Below are 19,991 nucleotides of genomic sequence, written 5' to 3'. Positions count from 1 at the left end.
CGCCTGTTCTTCCGCAAACGAGCGAGCCTGGGAGAGGTCTAAGCGGCGTACGTCACTTGCGAAGCCAGATATGCAGCTTCCCGCGCCGAACTGAAGGAGTGAGAAATTAACGTAGATACAAGCAAGCGCCGGGCCGTGGGGGCTGAGGCGCTGCCGGCTCAGAGCTGGTATATATACCGCCAGCAGCAGTCGGCATGCGTCTCAGCGCGCCCCAGGTGAAGCATCACGTTTGGGTCTGTACGTTTCAAGGCAGGCTTAGCCGGCGCGCGTTTCTAGACACGAACAACAGTCCGCTGCAGCGTCGCGGGAGGGCGGCGCAAGGGTCGAGGTTATATTGATGGATCCACTGCGCTGGGGTTGCGAGCTTGTCATGTCCGGCATTCGATAGTCCAACAATCTGACAGATATGCTGGCTTCGCGCGCCATGCCGCGCTGAAACTCGAGGACAGGAGTCACATCGTTCCCCAGCTTGTCACATTCTGTCAGTGAAACGGCCCTCTCCAGGGCCTGCGCGTGCCCTCACAGCGTCGCAGCTTGGCGGGTGCAGTCCCACCAGCTTGGGCACAGACGCATCCTGTGAACTTTATGAAAGGCGCAACATGGCGTGTTTGCCCAAGGCGCGACTCAGCGTCCTTGACTCCATCTCATCTTAATCAATCGACGGCCCAGGTGGAGCTGCGGATGAAGCTACGTCAGACATCGAGCGAGTGCTTCGACTTCGAAAGAGCGCGACCCGTTGATGTTCCAGGTACGCTAGCCAGCACTACAATGGAGCTGCGTAGCGCGGTGAAAGCTGCTGCAGGGATGAGCGATGTCACGTGAGTCGGAGCTGGTCGCTGCTAGCTTCCGACTAGACTTCTTTGACCGTCGCGCTCTCACCAACCACCTTTTCAACAACTGCACCCTGACCCCAACTAACGTCACGGCGCCAGAATGCCCGCCAGATCGGGCACCTCGTCGTCGAGCATGCATACCGCCACCTCCTTCAGCTCCAGCTTCATGGACGCCTCGCCAACACGCCAATCGCCGAATCGCCGCAGCAGTCACCGCCAAAAGCGCGAATCCCTCATCCGCGACCCCTATGAGAGCCCGGCCAAGCAATTAGCCCTCGAGTTCAATCTCCGCCTCAGCATATCCGACCGCGAGTTCAACGAGAAGCTAGACCAGGCTGCGAACGAGCGCGCGAAACAACATGCCCAACAACTCGCCTACGCTGCCGAGGAACACGAGCGCGTCTTCAGGAGCGCGAAGCTTGAGATCGAACGCATTGCCCTGGAAGAAGAGCAGGCGCGCCTCCGCCATGAAGAGGCTCAACGGCAGGAGATTGAGCGCCTGAAGCAGGAGAAGGCCCGCGAGCAAGCCGAGGCCCAGCGAAGGGCTCTGGAAGCAAGACAGCGCGAGGAAGAAGCCGCCCGTCAAGCCGCAGAGCACAAGCTCAAACTTCAACAGGCCGATGCCCGCATCAAAGCCCAGCAAGAGCAGCAGGCGGCCGCTGAGAAGCAGAAGAGGGAAAAGGACGAAGCTGATCGGAAGGCTGCCGAGGCTGCGGCCGCTGCAGAGAAGGCTCGACAGCAAGCACCACCACAGCAGCCAACCGCTCAGCCCACCCCCGCGCCGGCTCCCACACAAGCAGCTGCACCACCAAAGCCATCCACCGCCGCACCGGCAACTAGCACCAGCGCCGATCAGATCCACGCCAAATACCTCGAACTCCACCAGCGCATGAAGGCCTTCCGCAAAGCTTTCTGGGAGGAACACAAGAAGCCAACCTCCCCACTCAAGGGTCCCGTTGGTGATGCCCGACGCGCCATCCGCACTCGACTTGGCCAGATCACAGTGGAGCGCAAGGACAGTGTCGCCGCCATCAAGCGCCTCCGAACCGAATGCTTCGACATCGCCCTCACAACACCCGGACCCATGGTCGACATCCGACAATACATTGTCTCCCACCAAATTCCCCAGCTGGCCAACGAGAACGAAGCCGCATACCCGGCGTTCCTGCTCTACGTCTGGATCTGCTTCGAGAAGTTCCTTGTAAAGCAGTTCGAAAAGGAGGCTGCCAACACCGACGGACGCATCATCCAGGAGATCGGTTTGATAGCAGCCAGCTTATTCGGCGACCAGAAGTACATGTGGAACGGCCTTCCTCTCATCGACATTGCGCTGGCCAAGCTACACAAGGCCTGCCCCCCTCTCTTTGGCATCCGCGGTACTATGAACACCAAGGAAGGTCGGTTGCGCCTAGGCTGGCAAGAGGACTCAACCCCAGAGACATATTCGCAGCGCATGCGCGGTATCGGAGCTGGCTACGCCTCTATGTCCCTCCGTTCATTCGCCGCCAAGGCGCCTGCCATCGCCATGTCAGAGTACTGGCGTGCCATCTCTTCGATATGCAACACACCCTCCGAGCAACTCTGGCCTGGACACTTCGCCGTTCTCAGCGGCCTGATCCGCGACTACCACAAGAAGTTTATCCAATTCTACGGCGTACCTGCGCGTGGCGTCCTGCGTCGCGCTGTTGTCGACCTACCCGTCCGTGCACCAGAGCGCTGCAAAGACGCCGCGAGTACCATTGCCGTGTACCGCGAGACCTGGAAGAGGGAGAAGTTTTCGTTGGATTAGAAGAGGAAGAAAGGCGTGTTGACGCAGATGGAATAGCATTGGGGGCTCTCCCTCGGAAATCGGCAATTTTTTTCATTGTCAACGATCTTTTGTCAATCTTGCATGGGACGGCGCATATCATCAGCAGTATGACCTATGGTCGTGGGTTGCATCTTTTCCTTTTCTGGTAGTTTCTCTTTGTCTCAATGGATAAGGAAGTCCACAAAGTACATGCGTAGAACAACGTCGTTCGCGACAACGAAATAGTCTCGCTCATTATCTTACCTATAGCGAGCATGAAATGATCAATATCGCCCTATCCTCCGCCCCTAACCTTCGTGATACTATACAGCTGAGCCTCCGCACTTCAAGAGCACCTACAAGGCTCTGAGCTTTGACGCCACTGTCTTGAAAGGTGAGAATACTTCCGAGTAAGCAGTGTGTTAGTTCCCACACTACTTCTCCCCTCCCCTACAAGAAAGACAAAATCACTACTCTGTCATTACAGTCAAAAACATTCCAACACCACTACTGTCATCAAAATGGGTACTCTTGTTGGCATGCCCGTAACTACCCCAAAAGGCCTTCGCTGGAAGAAGGACCGGTCTTCAGGGGTGATGCCCGAATGGACCACCGACCCCAGTATTGAGGACATCACAACCCTCGTGCGACGAGAGCTGAAGATCCCGACTTCAGACCCATGCGTAGTTCAATTTTCCTAACCCAGAACAACTTCGACAAGGATTACACCGTCACATGTGGCCGCGGCCAAGAATACATCCTGCGTCTAACCGTCCCTGTCGACGCACGATCAAAGACTATGAGCGAGGTGGCTACTATCGAGTACATCCGTCATCACACTGAGGTTCCAGTACCACAGGTCTTCTGCTACCAGGCTAATACCGACAACGAACTTGGACTTGAGTGGATACTTAGGGCGCGTATGCCCGGTCGCAAACTTGGTGACGGACATGAACTAAAACTGCACGACAACTGTATCGCCGCAAAAATTAACATCGCTTGACATCGCTTGCTGCCTGACCCTCCGAATAAGCGTGTGGGCGAATCCTTAGCCAACTACATCGAAAACGGAATAGCAGAATCGCCAGAACAGGGAAATCAAGAAAGTAACAATAAGAAGGGATTGGTGGAGTCCATACGTCTCGGGACGTCCCAAATTCCATCCTCAGTGTTAACACGGGGGTTCCGGCTCTCGGTCCCTCTCTGATACTTCCTTAAGATGCCTACCCATGGACTGCCTGGAAAGATATCTTTATTAACTGGCTTCAACCCCATCTCTTCCTCCAAGTATCCCGGCCAGTGCATGGCATATTGGCCAGCAATTTCCAACGATGTCTCCACCTTGAGTTGTGCAAGCCCACGTACAAACACGACGCTTCTGCCTAGCCCAATGTGATGATCCTCGATGACCTCTGCATCCCAGAAGACCTTCAGGTTTTGAATGTTGGTTGCCTCTCGTTGAAGTTTGTCGAAAAGCAAGCACCATCGCTGAGCACTAAGTGCGGCGTCGGTCGCGTCGACATGGACGCTAAGGTCTGAGATCAAGGAAGCGTTGTTTGTCTCGAGCCAGGTCATAAGAGCGTCAGGCTGCGACACATTGATAGTGAGGGATGGAAGGAGATCATCAGGTGCATCGTTGAGGGTAGAAAGCCGTTGTAAAGCAGGGTTAGTACCCTCTTTCCAGGAGTAGCCTTTCGGACGATGGAACAACATGTATGGAGGGGAATACATCATGAATTACGATGATGCTACCTTTTTTGGAGATAGAAAGGGAGGAAGAGACGTTAGATATGGGTTGATGTAGAAAGAGGGGAAGTAAAGATCAACATGAGTTCATCAACTCTTGCAGCTCAAGGATGCCATGCGGCAAACCCTAATTGGTCGTGTGAGGTCTCACAACCACAGACGACTGCTGAGTGAATCTCTACGAACAGCGAACACTGCCTTGACCTCTTGCTCGCAGCTGTACAGTAAGCACCAAAAGAAAATCTTGATACCAGACTGTATCTACGCTTTCACAGTTATCGGTGTAGAGCGAGAAAGCTAGCGAGATTTGACCGCAAAGGCGTGACATGATCCAGGAATAGCACCGCATTTTAGCGAGACGCTAGTTGGGTCAGCCAACATCGCCCATCGTCCCGCTGTTGTTAGGCCAGCCGTCGTCAACACCACACCCGTTGGCCAGCAAGCTCCCACTCACCAGCCAGCGCACGCATGAGATGAGGGTCTGACACCACCACGCCGCATAGTCGCCGCAGACGCGCCGCAAATACTCTGCTTGTGGCGTCCAGTAACCACCAACTCCCATCCCACGATCTCTACAATGACGCGCCGTAGCGGGAGCTTGACAACTCGCATCATGGCTTTCCTTTACCGTAACAAGTTCGCCTATTCTCACCCCACAATTTGCCCACGTCGCCGTCCAATCCTCCTTGGGCTTGGCTCAGGCAGACACGCAGAGGAAGTGTAAGGCGCTCAGCCTTGTGTCGATTCATGATTGTTGCTGCTCATTTCTTTTAGCGCAGGTGGCTGTGCTTGCCTAAATTTCGAAACGTTGATCCTACAGCACAACCCTTTGGCACATCACTGTCTTTGTAGAGGCCCTCGTATTGGGCCGCCAAATCTGTGTTGATATTGTGCGGCAAGAAGCTGGAATGGGGAGTCGTTCAAAAGAGCAGCCACTCAATTTGTATGGTTCCACGAGCTGAATTGATAGCTTCAGCTGCGGAGACAAAACGAGCGAAACCGCTCGGACGTGGCTCGCACGCGGTAGAGAACCATCCCCAAGTGGACTGACAACAGATGGGGCCCCGACATGCACGCCCGTCACCGCCGTCTACGAACCCGTGCCACCACCAAACTGCCACACAGCTCCTTCTGATTCCTCGATTAGACGCGGTAGTCCAAGCTTCGACGGCCGTTCTCGACGCCCATCATTCGTTAGGCCTCTTGTTTTGCGCCAAGCTGCTCATCATACCACAGGGGCGCAGTGACTTTTCTCCGAATTCATGGGCCTACTTTCCCCACAACGTGCTGAGGCTGAGCATATCTTTCCCACTTTCGAGCCGCATACTGGACGCCTTCTCACGGATCCAGCGCCATGGGCGCAGGATCTAAGGCCGGTGCGTCAAAGGTTTCATTTTACGGACAGACTTATGTCTGCCTGGTGCCCGGTACCAGTTCATAGCAATAGCACATAAGGGATTACTCGAGCAAGTTCGTCTCAACAGTCTCATAGCTATATATCATCATATTTTCGAGGCGTAGTAGTTGTTATTTCTTCATCGCACCGCCACATCGCCTCCTATCGAGCACTACATATAAGCAAAGAGCTTCACCATTCATCTGAACTCTCACCGACCGATTCGCATCGAAGATCCTTCGCCTACACAAACATACACCACCATGTCACCTATACCAGTAGACAACAACCTCGTCGCAGACGAAGACCTAGCTTCAGTACCCTACTCAGGGTACTGGACAAAAGCCAACATCGCCCTCACCGTCGTCTTCGGCCTCATCTTCCTCGCCATAATCCTCGCCTGCCTAATCTTCTATCTCCACCGCCGAAGCGAAAAGAAGAAGCTCGACAACCGCAAGTCAGACACCGCCGGCCTCCTCGCCAACGAAGACAAGACCAGCATGTTCAGCCGCGTCCGCGCAAGCAGCGTCACATTATACGTCGACTCGGAAGCGGACGCGCGCAACAAGAGATCGAGTACGGATACCATGCATCTCGTTCCACTACAGGTCACGCCGAGTGAGGAGACTAGTGACCCCATCGCTGATAACACGGAGAGCGCTGGTACGGGTGTTAGTGCGATGAGCCGACAGAGTAACGGTACGCTTAGTACTATGGTACTCAGTCCCATATCGCCGAGTGGTGACGAGGGTGACATGAGTTTACGGCCGGCACCGACAGGGCGTGCACGCAGTACGAGTACGGCGAGTCAACGGGCGCGATACTACGAGTCGACGCCTATGATTGCGATGCCACAGATTCCGAAGATCATCCACACAACGTCGGAGTAGAGAGGGGGTAGGAGCATACATGTAGGCCCTTAGGGAGGGTGGACAGTAACGCGGAGGTCACGAGCTGAAGATTCCGATGTCTTACTCTGTCTTTCTGTTGTTTCGCGATTCCGCGGTCTTTTCTGCACAAGCATTATTATATACCCTGTCTACGCTCCTGCACCTGGCATAACACGCAGTCGAGTATTATCTAGACATTTCTATCTCATCTCTTATGAAAGCAAAAAGTTGAACAATCTATTTTGATCTTATGCCAGGCCGTTAACTAACAGTTGACTTCATCACTATATTACGTCTAGCATATACTACTATGTATACTCGCCCCCAAATTCTTCTTCCCGGTTGCCTGGTCGTTGTTGTATGTGTTGGCATCTCGGCTCACTCGGAGTGAGCACTAACGACGCGCATCGATCCCCAGCCCCGGTAAAACCTCTGGTCTAGGACGAGACATGTAAGCTTTAAATGACATCATGTTCAATGCTGCATTCACCCCAGAGCTATTTGACTCTATGAGCAGAAAAGCTCCTACATGCTTATCAGGGTACACAGCCGAGAACACGTTCTGTGCCGCTCACCTTAAACCAGCCAGCTGAGAGTTCGTTGATTTCGTAACAAAGGACTTCGCCTTACAGTCAATGTCATAGATATCATACTCGAAGTACATCCCAAAGAGCAGCACGTCCGATCACGTCTGGACAAACACCCTCTACATCACTGACGCATATCCAAAAGCCATCTCCAAGGCGATCTCGGCATCACCGATCAACAGCCCAAACACAGACCCACGGCACAGTTCAATAAGCGGCGAAGTTCACACAGGGGATCGCTGTGCCACAAAGACCTCTTGCATGGCCCGACTGTGCCGTACGCGTTACCGCACCCGCGGATCGAGCCAAGAGAATGTGCCACAAGGGATATGTTAGCCTTGATAACAATGAACGGAAGAAAAGGGGATACGTAGCCACACATGATATCACCGTGGCGGTGAAGTAGGAAGCTGAAATATGTGCACACAGTAATGAGTCAACGTGAAGCTTTCTCGATATACATGCTAAACCAACGCTCTACACGCTGCCCCATCCGTAGACCTATCGCTAACAATGCAACACAAAACAATGACTAAACCGCTCAAAACATACCAATACAGATACCCGCATCCATATCGCGACCGCACGAAGCGAGTCTATACAGAATGTGAGCCCCGGGACCGGCTTCCCGAACTCCCATCGCTCTTAACCCATCATCAGCCGTTGAACAGTTGCGACAAGCGAAGACCTACTTCTTCGCAGCATTAACAACCTCTTCACTCAACTCCCACTCCGGGTCCCAGTGCACATACTGCGTCATCGCCACAGCAAGCAGCCACTCCGTTTTGACAATGCGCGGAATCATGTTTTCACGCTTAGCCAACTCGCGGAATTTAGTCCAGTTGGTAAACTCCTTCTTGTCGGCGTCGGAGATGAGGTACAAGACGTCTCCTTCGTCTTCAACCTGGTTCTGACTGACCTCCTTGTCAGCAGGGTCGAGTCTACGCTTTGACGCGGAGACGGTGGTCGGTCTGCCCTTCCAAAGCACGCATCTCCCGCCGTTGACTTCGACAATGTCTTTGTAGGTTTCGAAGCCGCCGCCGACTTTCTCTGTGCAGAATACTGTCCAGCCTTTGAGGAGGCGCTGCTTGTTCTGCTTGGCGCGTGAGAGGGCTTCGCAGAGCCGGAAGTTGTTGGCCTCTTCGAAGTCTCTAGCTTGGAGGAGGTGCTTTTCTGCCGGGGGAAGCTTGTTGTTCTTCAGCGCGAAGTCGAGGTAGCTGGTTGATACGAGGGTGGGGGCGCAGGCTAGGGCTGCGATGAACTTCTTCGTTCGGACGGGTTGCGGGGCGCAGACTAGGTCTACCTTCTTGAAGTCGTCGGTGATGAAGAGGCCAAGCTCTCGAAGGCGCGCTTTGTCTTTTGATTCCTTCTCGGGGTTGTTGGCCCATCGCTCGTCTTTTGAGATCAGCATGCGGAACTTGATGGGCGCGAGCTTCTCCTTTTTTGCTCGCTTGTTCTTTGCTGGGATCTCTGTGGCTTCATCTTCTGTCTCGTCGTCATCGTCGACTTCATCGATGGAGCGTTTGCTTGAAACTGATTCACGGCCGCCCTTTGCTTGCTTCGTTCCCTCGTCGATCTCATCTTCTGCCCGTCGTCGTCCACCGTGAATGACACCACCCTTGCGCTTCATCTCCTTCTCGAACTGTGCAATATCTGGCGCGGCGTCGTGCATTTTTGCCAATGCGCGGTCTTTGGCTCCCCGACTGCCAGGCGTCTGGTTCTCTTTGCCATCGGTACGCCGAGGTGGCAGCGGTGTTTGTGCATTGCCTCCGGATTTAGCCCGCTTAGGCTTCTCAGCAGGCGGACTGCGAGGTGCTGGAGGTTCACTTTGTCGCGGTGGTACGCTCGATGCTGGCACGTCATTGGTCTGCGGTGCTGCTTTGACGGCTTTTGTGGGTTTGACTTGCTTTGAGAAGAAGATCTTCTCAGTAGCCTCGCGATCGATTTCTGTCTGACCCAACACCTCTCCAAGGTTGGTCCGGGCTGGGAAGAATGTGTAACGGCCCTCAGTCAGCGGCATTTCCCTGCACTTGGCGTAGCTGTCTTCCAGCCACAGATGATTGACAATGTTCACGCCCCACTCCGCCGCAGCCTCGCACTTCTCGCTGTTCTTGTGCGCAGCAATAAGATGTGTGTTGTCCTGCTTGAAGGTCTTTGTGAACTCCGCACCCGTAGCCTTGATCAAGTTTTCCAGGTATATGCGGGCCTCGCCAGTGTAACTGGATATGCTAACTTTGTACTTGTTGAACCCCGGAATGCCTTCCCGTGGCCGCGGATAGTGCATCATCCGCTGCATGGGATTTGTCCAGATGCCGTGTGTGATGAGGTAGTACAACCAGCCCAGGTTTCCGACGTCTTTTCGCGCTTGCGACGCCTTGACATAGTCTGGGCCTTCTCGGTAGTTGCAAACATACATGTCTGCATCATCGATTTTTGAGGTTACACTGCCGCCTCCACCCTTGATCATGCCCGTTATGATATTCCTGAGCTTGGTGCTGATGTTCAGATCTTCACCAAGCTTGACACGCTTTCCGTCGAAGGCCTTGATCGCGCGGGGTGCCTCGAGGTGAGGCGGAGGCGGTACGGGATCGTTTTGAGGGTCTGGGGTGGCTGCGTCTCGAATGTGCTGGCTCACGCGTGTAGGAGGAATGGCGCCTGGTTCCATGTCGGCGAGGATCTCGGGATCGGGAAGTGTATACGGTCGCTCTGATATTCTACGGCCAACTTTGAGGCAGTCATCGAACCTGTGTGGTGTTAGATCAGTTCAACGACCATGCCCTCAACTCAAACCTACCAATGGGGCAACACAATTGACAACTGCAGTCGTTTACTAATAGCGAGCTGACACCGTGGTTCGCTCACATCCAGTGCAATGAGATGTGTCACGAATTTCGAGAGGCTCGGTGCGAATTGCCCGCCCAATGCCAGTACACCACCCTCTATCGCTTCCTTGTCACCGCTCGGTATGTCCCCACAGCAAATAACTACTTCGCTCATGAAGAGTGCAGGATCCGGGCTGTATGTTCGCGGGTTCTTGGCCTTGTTGGACTGGAGCGACGCGTCTATCCATGTTGGCTTGACGACATGTATCATGAGATCGAGGGCGCGGTAGTAGTCGGGGAAGTCGGCCGTCTCCGAGACAATGTAGCTGATTTCTTCTAGGTTGTCAATGCGGCCTTTGGTTACATTGAAGGGTACGATTGTTCCGCGAGCGCCTGTGATAGCATCTTCGATCTATGCCGTCGGTTAGCAATACTTCTAAATTGATCAGACGCGTCGCATACCTGGCGCATGCGCTCTTCTGAGAGGCCGTTGGGGTATATCGTGAAATTGAGCTCCTCGAACAGACCCTGCGAGCCCTCCAGCATGGTGGTGTCTTCCATGGCTGCGACTGAGGGCGTTGTGTTGTATGTGCGGACTGTGGTCGCTGTCGATGTTGGATTCGAAGGCGCGATGCGACACGGCTACACGCGAACTTTGGAGGCACGAACGCGTCAAGGCCCACGTGACGCCCCACCAAAACACTTCGACACCAATTCCGTCATGACAGCGGAGTCCTGCCCAGACTAGTGTCTTTTTGCAGTCTGAAAGAAGCGCGTCCATGCGCAATGTCCTCTCGGGATAATTTTCAAGCGTGAGTATGTCTTTGGCACTTCTATGTGGAGGTTCTGTGGGGAGAACAGAAGCCGTGATGGACCTCGGCATTCCCCAGATTGCGCCGGCTGCTAATCACGACACCTGGGCACCTAGAAGCATAGGCGCCTTTCTGTGATCTAAGCGTATCATTCCATTCTACCATCTCGCTGAACACGTACAACATTTATAACATTTTGACCTGCATATATCCGTCGTCCGATTGTCCGACCGTCCGATCGTCCGTCATCTCGTTATATCTCGGCCGCAGTCAGCAGGAACATGTCTTCAAAGCACTTTCGTATAGATGAGCACAAGATAGAAGCATCACATATCCGTGGCTTCCCACGCTCCACATCGACGAAGCAGGAAGAAGTCCTACATCTCGCCGTCAAGCAATACACACCTCTCGACAACACGAGCCCGAAACCTGGAGACATCACCATCATCGCAGCGCATGCGAATGGATTCCCGAAAGAGCTGTACGAGCCACTATGGGATGAGCTCCTGAAGAGATGTCAGCAAAATGGGTTTGGCATCAGAGGAATTTGGATAGCAGATGTCGTGCACCAAGGCATGAGCAGCGTTCTGAACGAAGATAAGCTAGGCAATGACCGTATGTACATGTCTCCAACTGCGCGATTGATACGCTAATCCTATGTAGCGGCATGGCTTGATCATAGCAGAGATCTACTTCACATGGTAAACATCTTCCGCGACCAGATGCCTCGCCCGATAATCGGCGTAGGCCATAGCATGGGCGGCTGCCAACTCGCCAACCTCGCATTGCTGCATCCACGTCTCCTCGAGACACTAATCCTCATCGACCCCGTCATCCAAGGCAAAGTCTCACTAAACGGCAACGTCGGACCAGCCGCCGCATCATCACGACGACGCGAGCGCTGGCCCTCACGCGAAGAAGCAGCCAAGAGTTTCGGCAAGAGCAAGTTCTACCAAACGTGGGATCCACGAGTCCTTGATCTCTGGGTGCAGTACGGTTTACGAGACGCACCAACGAGGTTGTTTCCCGACGCGAAGAAACCAGAGGTTACTCTGACGACGACCAAGCACCAGGAAGTAATGACTTTCCTACGCCCAAACTTCACCGCAAGACCAGGAGACAAGGAACCGTCATCTGCGGAATTCTCGTTGAGCAACCCGAAATTGAACCGGAGGACGCATGCCGATATCACGCCGACTACTGAACCCCAGACGCCCTTCTACCGGGGCGAGAGCACCATCGTCTTCAACCAGCTACCATCAATCCGGCCATCGGTATTCTACATTTTCGGCCAACACTCTTTCCTCACTGATGATGCCGTCATCGAGGATAAAATGCGCCTGACTGGGTCCGGTGTTGGCGGCAGTGGCGGACGCGCTGAAGGACGAGTAGCGAATGTCACGGTGCAAGATGCTGGGCATCTGATTCCGATGGAGAAGGTGGAGGAGAGTGCGGATCATATTAGCAAATGGGTCGGCCAGGAGATGAAGAGGTATTGGGATTGGGAACGCAAGACGGAGGAGGAATGGGATGGGAAGCAAGGCGTGGATAGGAGTGTGTTGCCTGAACGGTTTGTCGAGGAGTTGAACGCTTTGATTAAGCCGAGGGAGAAGAAGCCGTCGAAGCTCTGAATCTTAGACTGGTTGAGATGCAATTGGCGAGATGCCTTCAGAATCCATCTGTCTGGCCCGTGTATTGTGGATATTTGCATGGATAAACTTTCCCTAGCACTTTCACATCAATTCTACCGACACCTCATACCCCAACACTCATACATCTTCAATCTTTCTTACTCTCCCCCCTCTCCGGATAATAACCCCCCGCAAATTCCAGACTCGCCCCCTCCCACCTCTCCGTCTTGACCTCCTTCCACGCACTCCACGGCCACCACCCCTCCCTCACCCATATCCTCGCCTCAATCGTCGCAATAAAACTCTCCCTACAAAAGTTCGCCCGATGCCCATCAGGAAACGGACTCGCCAGGCCGAACCAACCCGGCTCCTTCGGCGCACGCGCCTTGAGTTCCAATTTATGTGTGTAATTCGACACGGATATCGAAAAAGTGCGGGTGTCCCAGTCATTCGTGGCGCTCATGAAGGGGCTGAGGAGGTTGAGATACGAGACTGAGAAGGGCGGTACAAAGTCCAGATTGAGGGATGGAGACCGGTATCCGAGCATGTAGGCGGTGTTGTACATAATCTTCCCGCCCGCGAGACAGATGCCGCGTTTTTCTTCGTTGTCCCAGGCTTGCACCCACATGTGTGCGTCCGGGAAGCTGTTCGCCCAGTTCTTCTCTTGGTGGATCGTCGCGCGGCTTTTTCTGTCCTGTGCTGGGAAAGCTTCGCCTAGCGCGGGTATGTCGAGGGTGAATGTGGCGGGTGAGCATAGAGAATGTACGTGCCAGTGGAGTGGGAAGGGGAGGTGCACCATCCAACCTTCAGGTGTGCTCTTGTCTTTTCTCCATGGCATGTAGTCCTCCTCGCATTGCGCTTCGAGCGACCAACTCCCGTCTTCGGCTGCGAACTTGTAGCTTGTGCGACCGTTGCTCTCGGTGCTCATGACGCCCATGCCTGGGACGCGCAGGTCGAATGCTTTGGTCTTCTCATTGGTGGTCACGCGCTCGATGTTGTCGACGACGTGTTCTCGCTGGAATATCGGGTGGCCAGACGAAGGGTAGTATGTAAACGAAACCACGTGCTGCCTTGATGGGGCGCCAGGAACGGAAGATATTATCAGAGCGATGTGCGAGCCAGATGCGAGGTCGAATTTGGAGTAGTAGCCTTCGAATTGCGAGGATGGGTGGGGAGCGAAATGCTCCATGATGTGTTACGCCTAGATTTGAATCCTAGAAGAGTGGGTATAGGGATTTTTCGCCCTTCAAGTTGTTGGTTGTTTGTGTTGATGAGTTGGCGTGAGAAGTGATGTTGTTAGGTTGGTTACTCATGACGTATGCAAATATTCGGGTTGGCAACTTGAATCCAAGCCATCACATATTTGGGCAGATTTATGATGCACATGTTCTGGCGACAGATTACTCATATAGACCACCTTAGCGTATTGCCATTTCACCACGTTTAAATACGCCAACTATCAGACTCAAATATGTGTACCAACAACCACAAAGTTCTCGCAACTTCCCTTGCCACAATGAATGAGAGGCACAAAGCTTTTTCTTTGCGTCTCAAGCGGGGTAATTTCAAGGCTAATTTACTCTATAGTAAGATTCCGCTCAGGTTCTCTAGGACTTTGGGACCCCAGACAATGTCGCTTGGGCAATGTCCGTTTGTGTTGGTTGTGCTACTCGCGAAAAGCTCTTCGCTTCGAACGTCAAGCACCGTAGCAGCGACGTGGCAGATTCTCCAACGCTCATGATATCTCCTGATCTGGAAAGCTCGTTGTGGTATACGTGGACACCATGTCTACAACCGTTAGTGTATCAGAAGGTAAAGCGTATTGCACGGAGACATACACCTTATCAAAGGTCGACTATGTTCAGCAAAACCTCGAGGGATCGTATGCTCATATGTATCGAAACATGTTGTTCTTCACGCTTCTCTTCATTGACGCTGGCTTGCCATCCTCATATTCGATCCCAGCCTCTCCTCCCTCGCTGTCATGTCCTTGCAGCTTTGCCATCACCTCGGCATCGAGCTCAGCTTGTGTCTTTTTCTTAGGCTTTATTTCATCGGAAAGCTTGGTATCGAGCTTTTTAGTATCGCCTTTCACTGGAGTTGAGGTGTTGGAGCTCGCATCGGAATAATTTCTGTTGTAGGTGACTGAAGGTAAATTTTGTCGACAGGACGCTCTTGAGGAAGACGTGGTGAGAAAAAGAACGGGAACGCGCCCCGTGACCTGCCGTGGAGATACCATCGTAGCGGAATATGTAGCCAAGAGGGGGTGTAGTGAGATCGTAGCAATAGGACTATGGGAAGATGGAGATGGTGGATTTACGTCACTGTGACCGCGGTCGTCTGGCGCACGTGAAAGTCTGGTGCCTGCGCCGCGACTGCATTGTGTGGATCGCTCTGATGACTTCGCTTCAGAGGAGAAGCGCGCATTAATATCACTAACCGCTGGTCTCAACTCCAGGTCGTTCTGCAAGCTATCCGGACTTCACTTTGCTGTTCCCACGCGGTGCTTGCGACTGCCAAGACGCTAGTGGCTGCAGCCCATTTTCAGTTTCGCGATCGAGGATACCATCGCTCACGACACGCGCGCTGACCCACGATACCCCCCGGAAGCCATCCAATATGGTCGTCACATCTTCCTGGTCCAACGTCGAGGACGAGGTCTTGAAGGCCGCCATCAGCAAGTATGGGCTGAACCAGTGGTCGCGATGCGCCTCGCTGCTGTCCAAGAAGAGCGCGAAGCAATGCAAGTCGCGCTGGACCAACTGGATCGACCCCGCTATCCGGAAGACGGACTGGTCGCGAGAGGAGGATGAGAAGCTCCTGACTATGGCCAAACTCCTCCCCACCCAATGGAGGACTATTGCGCCTATTGTTGGACGAACGGTACGCTGTTGCGATTATCCCTTTTTCCAGTATCATGCTAACTTTCCGCAGGCTACGCAATGTCTCGAGCGCTACCAAAAGCTGTTAGACGAACAAGAAGCGAGAGAGTCTGGCGATCTTGGACTGGCGGGTCCGGAGGGTGGAGATTCAGCCGCTCCTTCAGCAGACGATGTACGTCGTCTTCGCCCCGGAGAAGTCGACGCCTACGCCGAGAGCCGACCTGCGAGACCCGATGCGGTCGATATCGACGAGGAAGACAAGGAGATGCTGTCAGAGGCGCGTGCGCGTCTGGCAAACGTCAGTGGTAAGAAGGCCAAGCGGAAGGCCCGCGAGCGCCAACTTGAGGAATCAAGAAGACTTGCCTTGCTTCAGAAGCGACGAGAGCTGAAAGCTGCCGGTATCAACATCAAGATTACTCCGAAGAAGGGCAACCACATCGACTACAACGCCGACGTACCGCTCGAGAAGGAAGTCCCCGCCGGCTTCTTCGACACCACAGAAGAAATCGACCGCAACGAACAACAACGAGAGGCCTTCGATCCGCGAAAGCAACAGCTTGCGAACAAGAGGAAGATGGAATCGCAGGAAGACGGAGGAGGTGACAGGAAGAAGAAGAAGGATGAGAAGTCAGGAGGTCTTGCAGCGTCGTATGCTAAGGCCGCACAAGCGCAGAGGATACGGGAAGCAGAACAGAGCAGCAAGCGACGCGGTCTCGTGCTTCCAGCGCCGCAAGTCGGAGAGGCCGAGTTGGAAGATATCGTCAAGATGGGAACGACTGGACAGCGCGCAATTACTGCGGGCAGCAGTGACAACATCGCAACACATGGCCTGATCGGGAACTACTCGAACGTGATTGGCAACACACCCATTCGCACGCCCATGGCCCCCAAAGAGGAGGACTACGTCGCGAATGAGGTGCGGAATGCCCGGATGCGAACAGAGACCCAGTCTGCTTTGCTAGGTGGCGACAACCCAGATCTCGTAGACGACGAAGCACCCGCCTCGCTATCAGGACCCGCCTCACGACACCAGATTGTGACACCAAACCCCATGGCAACGCCTTTCAGGCAAGCAAATGGCGGAGCTGGAGAAACAACCATGCGCCAGGGACCGGGAGCGACACCCATGCGAACACCACGCGATACACTACGCCTCAACGGAGAGGAGAGTGGCATGCAACTTGTTGGCCAGACACCCCGCGATATCAAACTAAGGGAGCAAGTGAAGCGGCAAGACCTGAAGAGCAGGCTCGCTGCGCTGCCAAAACCCAAGGAAGAAAGCTGGGAGTTTGAGCTCCCGGAGGAGCAGGCGGATCACATGGAAGTCGAAGTTAGCGAGGAAGACGCTGCTGAGCGCGACCGAAAAATCCGTGAAGCACGCGAAGCCCAGGAAGCCGCAGACTTCGGCAGGCAAAGTCAAGTCGTGCAGAAGTTCCTTCCAAGGCCATCGCTGGTCGACATTGACGTCATGATGAAGCGCGCGTTGGACCTCTCTGACCCTGTCGAACGCGAAGTCGAAATCGAGATGGCTAAGCTCATCGCGAACGACGTCCAGAAGTTCGGCGATGGCCGAGTAACTGGTTCAGTAACACGTCTCGATTCCATGACCGATGATGCTCTCCGAAATGCCAAGATGGAGCTCGCGCTTGAACTTGCCATGACCTCAGACAAGGACAAGAAGGCCTTCCACGCCGAGCTCGACAGTTCCTGGACCACGCTTCACGGTTCCGCAATGCTGCCCGGCATCGCAGGCTACGAGGAAGACGAGATCGACGAACACCAACTGCTCGTCGAAGCCTTCGACAACGCACAAGAGTCCATCATTGAAGCCGCGGAACGTGCGAACAAGATCGAGAAGCGATTAACAACACATCACGCCGGCTACATCAAACGATCAAATCTACTACGAGAGAAGATCAGTGGCGCGTTCTCAGCACTCGAGCGTGCAAGGGACGATTTGAACACAGCGAGGACGGCGCAGTACAGCGAGCAAGATGGCATCGCACGCAGACTGGAGAGCCTGCGCGAGGAAGTTCAGTTCGTTACTAAGAGGGAGAGGGAAGCACAGGAGCTGTACAGGAAGCGAAAGGAGGAGTTGGACAACTTGCAACAGCCTGTCAATGGCGTACACTAAGCGGTTTTGTGGGCAGACACTTTGGTCTAAGCCTGTGTTTTGATATGATTAGGGGAATGGCGGAGGGTTGGTATGCATTGGCGTGGCGTTGGAAATTGCACGGCAGATACATATTTTTTTAGACTGCTTTTGGAGAGTGAATGTCAATACTATGATACACCTCAACTGAAGTGTTACTCGTGATTATGTAAATCGTGCTGATCTATCGACGGAGATACCAAACTCACAACTACTAAACGGTTCGTGGCGTCAGGTACCAAGAATCTTATTTCTTTGACTTGCACCCAATATTTAAGCTCTGCTCTAAGGGTATACATACATCATGTTACATTCTGCAAGCACGTTGCCCGACATGCCCGCTAGTACCTGTACCTAATATCCGAAAATGCGAGGCTGCCCATGGTCTCGCCATTGACAGCTCACAAGCTTTGAGCTAACACCGCATGAAGGCCCAACGCTCCCAACTCTCAGAGCCTCACTTGCATACTCTCGCACGAGCGTCACAACAACAAGATGCAAATGCGCAAATTGCAAAGTTGATAATCAATGTTGAAAGAAAAGATTTGATCGTATTGCATAATGTCTGCCGTGGTAAAGTACCCCCCAGTCCAATCCAGTCCATTGGGGTATAAGAAAGAAGCAAACCAAGCCAATGTCCATGTCGAAGAGATGACACGTACAAAGAGAACGCCTTTGACACGTCACCGTGAGTACCCAATCTAATTGAAAAAGCAAGACCCATCCACACACGCACACAACGATGCGTGGTGATGGGAAGATGAAAACGCCCCATTAAACAGTTCAGTCATAAACATGTTCAAGCATAACCCAATCAACAAGCGCCAGCAACAACAAGTCGTATGCGTCTAGCACTTCCCGTCCAACACCTCAAAGATGCCAACAACATGCACCTCACTCGCGCCGCGACCCATGCTCGGTCTCGGCTCGAGGACATCGAGCTCGGTTTCGAACAAGTGCTTCTCCTCTTCCATTTCGAACTCGTACACGCTGGGCTTGCGGCGCACGGCGAGGAGTTGGCGGATGGAAGAGCCGGAGGAGCGGTGGCTGTGTGGCGATGAGTTGCGCGTCAGCGGCGATGTGGTGCTGGAGGTGAAGATGGAGGAGGGCGATGCCGAGCGCAGAGAGTTGCGGGTGGGGCTGAAGGCGGTCTTGAGGCGGCGGAGGGAGCCGGATGTGCTGCGCAGGGGGGTGAAGGATTGGAAGCGGTTGGTGCGGCTTGGGGAAGGCATTTTGAGTGGTGTTGAGGTGGTGGTTGTTACGTCGGAGTTGAGGTTGGTGGAATTGCTTTTCTCAGGCGACGGTTGCTATGATGTAGCTTCCCGGTATTGTTTGAGCGAATATAGACGCGGAGTGTTTGTCGGAGTCCGATTGCAAATGAAGGATGTTTCGAATAGAAAGTTCCAGCTGTCCTTACGAAGGAGGTAATGTAAGGAATGGCAGTCGTAGGGATGTGATAGGACAACGAGTGTTGGGTCCTTGTCGATCGGCTTGCGAATCAGAAAAGGTGGAAGTGGAAGTGCAAAGGGGAGATCAACTCTGTTCAAAGGGTATATATGAATGTAGATTGGGAGATACAGTAGTGCAGTGGTCAAAGACACTCGCGCACAGTCTGAAAAGCGAAGGTAAGTTAAAAGGAGGAGGAGTCGGGAGATGGAATGAAGAAGGAAACTTATTCCTGTAGTTTTAGTCGAGAAAAAAAAGGCGGACGATGGCGGATCCTTAAGCATGCGTGTCGCATGTTGGCACTTCTCTGTGCCAGTGCGTGTTACGTCCCAGAAGCTAAAACCCTGGAAGGTGGGACATGGGACTGCTGCAGCGGACATCCCTGTCAGGAACGCGTGAATTGAGGGGTCGAGCCTCGTTTGATCACCCGTCTGGAAACAAGCGAGCGGGAGTCGTCGACTGGCGGCCCATTGGGAGTGCCGCGGAATGATTGCATGGCTTCATTTCAGAGAGCAGCCTGCAATCGATAAGAAATTAGGTAGCAGTGGGTAGTCGGGGGATCATCCTCATTACACTGTGGAGCTTCGTCATTATGTCGACTTTGTTGGTGGCTTCACACGAGATTGTGAGGGCTGCCCGGTGCTATTCTTACGTCGGCGAACTGCTAGTGGCCATGTTTTTGTTGACATGGACGTTGGCGGTGTTGCTTTTGCGCCCGACACGACGCGTTCTGGCTGCTTTGTTGTCATCATCGCCCGGCGCTCTGCATCGTCTCGCCAGGGAGGTGTCCACCATCACGTCCAAGCCATAAACTTGTTGAACAGGCACGATGATCGGAGGGCTTTCCGCTCGCCCATGAACCTGGAGCCGGTGACGAGCCGCTCCCAGTTCGGCCGCTTCAGACGTGAATCACCCTGGCTGTTGTTTCTTGCTTGCAGCCCGCCAGCCCATAAGTAGGCATTACCCAGCACTTGAAGCTCGCAGTGTCTCCATGCTCAACCGGCC

At 53.7% G+C, this 19,991-nt stretch overlaps 8 protein-coding genes across 8 annotated transcripts; 5 read left to right on the top strand and 3 right to left on the bottom strand.

Moving 5' to 3' along the window:
- Window positions 1-933: 933 nt before the first annotated feature.
- Window positions 934-2,622, top strand: J4E85_007711 (uncharacterized protein; the record flags this gene model as incomplete). Its single annotated transcript, XM_051471942.1, has 1 exon — window positions 934-2,622. The coding sequence occupies one exon, from the start codon at window positions 934-936 to the stop codon at window positions 2,620-2,622; it is 1,689 nt and encodes a 562-aa protein (XP_051324139.1).
- A 521-nt stretch (window positions 2,623-3,143) lies between these two features.
- J4E85_007710 (uncharacterized protein) lies at window positions 3,144-3,625 on the top strand (the record flags this gene model as incomplete). Its single annotated transcript, XM_051471941.1, has 2 exons — window positions 3,144-3,305; window positions 3,329-3,625. 2 exons carry the CDS (start codon window positions 3,144-3,146, stop codon window positions 3,623-3,625), a joined length of 459 nt encoding a protein of 152 aa, XP_051324138.1.
- A 2,402-nt stretch (window positions 3,626-6,027) lies between these two features.
- J4E85_007709 (uncharacterized protein) lies at window positions 6,028-6,654 on the top strand (the record flags this gene model as incomplete). Its single annotated transcript, XM_051471940.1, has 1 exon — window positions 6,028-6,654. The coding sequence occupies one exon, from the start codon at window positions 6,028-6,030 to the stop codon at window positions 6,652-6,654; it is 627 nt and encodes a 208-aa protein (XP_051324137.1).
- Window positions 6,655-7,929: 1,275 nt separating this feature from the next.
- J4E85_007708 (uncharacterized protein) lies at window positions 7,930-10,624 on the bottom strand (the record flags this gene model as incomplete). The annotated part of the gene is made up of 3 exons (XM_051471939.1): window positions 7,930-9,985; window positions 10,036-10,475; window positions 10,526-10,624. The coding sequence occupies 3 exons, from the start codon at window positions 10,622-10,624 to the stop codon at window positions 7,930-7,932; spliced, it is 2,595 nt and encodes an 864-aa protein (XP_051324136.1).
- Window positions 10,625-11,156: 532 nt separating this feature from the next.
- J4E85_007707 (uncharacterized protein) lies at window positions 11,157-12,506 on the top strand (the record flags this gene model as incomplete). Its single annotated transcript, XM_051471938.1, has 2 exons — window positions 11,157-11,490; window positions 11,539-12,506. 2 exons carry the CDS (start codon window positions 11,157-11,159, stop codon window positions 12,504-12,506), a joined length of 1,302 nt encoding a protein of 433 aa, XP_051324135.1.
- A 148-nt stretch (window positions 12,507-12,654) lies between these two features.
- Window positions 12,655-13,695, bottom strand: J4E85_007706 (uncharacterized protein; the record flags this gene model as incomplete). The annotated part of the gene is made up of 1 exon (XM_051471937.1): window positions 12,655-13,695. One exon carries the CDS (start codon window positions 13,693-13,695, stop codon window positions 12,655-12,657), a length of 1,041 nt encoding a protein of 346 aa, XP_051324134.1.
- A 1,430-nt stretch (window positions 13,696-15,125) lies between these two features.
- Window positions 15,126-17,522, top strand: J4E85_007705 (uncharacterized protein; the record flags this gene model as incomplete). Its single annotated transcript, XM_051471936.1, has 2 exons — window positions 15,126-15,389; window positions 15,441-17,522. The coding sequence occupies 2 exons, from the start codon at window positions 15,126-15,128 to the stop codon at window positions 17,520-17,522; spliced, it is 2,346 nt and encodes a 781-aa protein (XP_051324133.1).
- Window positions 17,523-18,388: 866 nt separating this feature from the next.
- J4E85_007704 (uncharacterized protein) lies at window positions 18,389-18,772 on the bottom strand (the record flags this gene model as incomplete). Its single annotated transcript, XM_051471935.1, has 1 exon — window positions 18,389-18,772. One exon carries the CDS (start codon window positions 18,770-18,772, stop codon window positions 18,389-18,391), a length of 384 nt encoding a protein of 127 aa, XP_051324132.1.
- Between the last annotated feature and the right edge of the window lie 1,219 nt (window positions 18,773-19,991).

The sequence above is a fragment of the Alternaria conjuncta genome (genome assembly GCF_024043145.1).
Source record: "Alternaria conjuncta strain BMP 0040 chromosome Unknown scaffold_11, whole genome shotgun sequence".
In the NCBI taxonomy this organism is placed as follows: Eukaryota; Fungi; Ascomycota; class Dothideomycetes; order Pleosporales; family Pleosporaceae; genus Alternaria; species Alternaria conjuncta.
This window is presented reverse-complemented; position numbering and strand designations above follow the sequence as displayed.